Genomic DNA, 3,510 nt, shown 5'->3' with positions numbered 1-3,510 from the left:
TTATGAAACACGGTTCCTCACGGTTCTCCTCATCAATGAAACGTGGTTCCTCACGGTTCTCCTCGTCTATGAAACACGGTACGTGTCCTCGTCTTTCAGAAACCTCTGACTCTCTGAATGTATGTGATGTATCTCTCTCCCTCTGAAACGGTATGGGTTGAAGGAGGTTTGGGAACGTTTGGGAACCCTTCTTGAAAACAAAATGCCCACGCTATGTTTTCAGACAGACAAGCTACCGGCACTAGCTGGTTGACCAGGTTATGACCTGTTAAACCAGCAAACGATCGGCTTATGACCAGCTTGACCAGCTTGACCAGCTCAGTTGTCAAGCTGGCACAGCTGGATTGTAAAGCAGGGAATGTAATCGCTTGCTTGCCGATGTGGTGTTGGCAAATTTTAGACCGTCGTCAATCTGCCAGCGCGAAGCAGGAACACGTGTCCGTTTGCGTCAAGTCTCCGCGTTTGTTGGATCCACTGTGTGTAAATCACAGAGCTGGGCCTTTCATCACCCGCGCGACAGGCTTTTAGTCCTGATTAACCAGATAGCTTTAGCGTTAGTCGCCTTAGCCTCTGCTCACAAGGTCACGGTCACATTTGGTGAATTATATCAGATTTAGGCAATATGGTTTTCTGTGAATTTGATGCGCTAATTTGTGGCTCTGATGCTACAGCTAACAGTCCTGCCCTGATGCTAACAGCCCGGCTCTGATACTAACAGTCCTGCCGGCTCTGATGCTAATAGTCCAGCTCTTGATGCTAACGGCCTGGCTCTGATGCCAACGGTCGGACTCTGATGCTAAATGTCAGGCTCTGATGCTAACAGTCCAGCTCTGATGCTAACGGACTAAATCATATGCCAACAGTCAGGCTCTGATGCTAACAGTCCTACCCTGATGCTAACGGTCCGGCTATTGACGCTAACAGTCCTGCCCTTGATGCTAAATGTCAGGCTCTGACGCTAACAGTCTGGCCGGCTGTGATGCTAACGGTCTGGCTGCTCTGATGCTAACAGTTCAGCCGTGATGCTAAAAGTCTGCCTGGCTCTGATGCTAAACCACTCCACCAGCCACCAGCGCAGCCAGCACCCCCCCGCCCCCCCCCCGGCACACTGACCTTGTACGGCAGCACCACGGCGGACCCCCCGCTGATGCCGACGATGGGCACGCCGGTCTGCGCGGAGATGAAGTCCAGCATCTGCGCCACGGCCTCCGAGCCCACGTTGTCCTCGAAGACCACGCCCTGCACGCGGCTGGCGGCCAGCGTGTCGCAGATGCGCGTGAGCAGCGTGCGCGGGTTGGTGTTGTTCACCAGCACCGTGATGGGGTTCACCTCCAGCGGCAGGTCCAGGAAGTTCTCGCGGCTCAGCCGGCCCTTGATCTCCGTCTGGTAGGCCGAGCCGCTGAACACCACCGCCACGTTCACGGTGGGCGCCGGCGCCGCCGGCCCGAACGGCCGGCCCAGGCACCAGGGGGCGCTGCAGAGCAGCTGTACCAGCAACGGCCACCGGGGGGCGCTCAACCACCCTCGAGGAACTCCCATCTCAGCCGCCTACCACCTGCGACACACACACACACACACACACGGAGGGAGAGAGGAAGAAGAGAGGTATGATGAAGGGATCAATCTTCTGCTTTGATGATTTGATTGTGCGTACGTAATCGCTAAAATATTGCTGCATTTTTTTGGTTGAATTATCCAAACAAAATAGGGGCTTTATTTGCACATGACCTTAGCGGAATATGATTTCGGTGAAGGCACGACACTAATTCCTGCCTCGGTCAGCTTTAAAAAAGACAGAAATGGCCTCTTTATCAGATTCGTCCTGAACCCCTGCGTGGCATGCGGTGAGGTCATGTTCGAAAAGCTCATTTGAATTTTGTGGAAGGGCAGATTCAGAGATGGCAGGAAGTGCGGGTGAATATTACTCATGCAAGGTTGTCCTTTTATTCTTTTTTCTATATATAATTTTTTTTTTGGTAAAACTTTATTTTATAGCCCATTAATGGCCTAGTATTTACCGGGTAATTATTATTGTGTAATTATTAGGTAACTACTTTGATTTCAGTGATAAGTACTATGCAACAAAGCACCATAAGTACCAAATGTAAATATTGTGTAAGTATGTTTTACAGCCATAGTACTTACCACTAAAGTCTAAATTGTTACCTAATAAGTGCCTGGTATTTACCCAGTAAATACTAGTTAACTAACAAGCTGTAGAACAAAGCGTGACCATTTTATTTCTACACGTAAAAACATATTGTCCTAGCTATCCACAAGAATTGTTATGATATTTCTCAGTCATTCTGCTTAGATAAACTCTTCGTTTTGATTTGACCTGCTTCTCGGTCCAGTGACCTTCTGGATTACTCTGCTTTGCTGGAGCAGCTCTGGATAACTCTGATTTTCTGGAGCAGGTCTGGATAACTCCACTTTTCTGGAGCAGGTCTGGATAACTCCACTTTTCTGGAGCAGCTCTGGATAACTCCACTTTTCTGGAGCAGCTCTGGATAACTCCACTTTTCTGGAACATCTCTGGATAACTCTATGTTTCTGGAGCAGCTCTGGATAACTCTCTGTTTCTGGAGCAGCTCTGGATAACTCTATGTTTCTGGAGCAGCTCTGGATAACTCAGCTCAGCTGGAGCAGTTCCGGATAACTCTTTGTTTCTGGAGCAGCTCTGGATAACTATGTTTCTGGAGCAGCTCTGGATAACTCCGCTCTGCTGGAGCAGCTCTGGATAACTCTCTGTTTCTGGAGCAGCTCTGGATAACTCTATGTTTCTGGAGCAGGTCTGGATAACTCCACTTTTCTGGAGCAGGTCTGGATAACTCCACTTTTCTGGAGCAGCTCTGGATAACTCCATTTTTCTGGAGCAGCTCTGGATAACTCCACTTTTCTGGAACATCTCTGGATAACTCCACTTTTCTGGAGCAGCTCTGGATAACTCTGCTTTTCTGGAGCAGCTCTGGATAACTCCGCTCAGCTGGAGCAGTTCCGGATAACTCTATGTTTCTGGAGCAGCTCTGGATAACTCTATGTTTCTGGAGCAGCTCTGGATAACTCTATGTTTCTGGAGCAGCTCTGGATAACTCCGCTCTGCTGGAGCAGCTCTGGATAACTCTATGTTTCTGGAGCAGCTCTGGATAACTCTCTGTTTCTGGAGCAGCTCTGGATAACTCTCTGTTTCTGGAGCAGCTCTGGATAACTCCGCTCAGCTGGAGCAGTTCCGGATAACTCTATGTTTCTGGAGCAGCTCTGGATAACTCTCTGTTTCTGGAGCAGCTCTGGATAACTCTATGTTTCTGGAGCAGCTCTGGATAACTCCGCTCAGCTGGAGCAGCTCTGGATAACTCTATGTTTCTGGAGCAGCTCTGGATAACTCTATGTTTCTGGAGCAGCTCTGGATAACTCTATGTTTCTGGAGCAGCTCTGGATAACTCCGCTCAGCTGGAGCAGCTCTGGATAACTCTATGTTTCTGGAGCAGCTCTGGATAACTCTATGTTTCT

At 49.2% G+C, this 3,510-nt stretch overlaps 1 protein-coding gene across 1 annotated transcript in view; it reads right to left on the bottom strand.

Annotated features, from left to right (window-relative positions):
- The window catches only part of LOC133114759 (glutamate receptor ionotropic, NMDA 2C-like), a 56,337-nt gene extending 54,798 nt beyond the window's left edge, over positions 1 to 1,539 (bottom strand). Inside the window, 1 exon segment of the mRNA XM_061224378.1 lies at positions 1,114 to 1,539. Within this exon segment, the coding sequence (XP_061080362.1) occupies positions 1,114 to 1,539 (426 nt within the window).
- Between the last annotated feature and the right edge of the window lie 1,971 nt (positions 1,540 to 3,510).

This window comes from Conger conger, chromosome 16, assembly GCF_963514075.1.
Source record: "Conger conger chromosome 16, fConCon1.1, whole genome shotgun sequence".
NCBI lineage: Eukaryota > Metazoa > Chordata > Actinopteri > Anguilliformes > Congridae > Conger > Conger conger.
The sequence above is the reverse complement of the archived record's forward strand: the minus strand, read 5'-3'. Positions and strand labels throughout refer to the sequence as shown.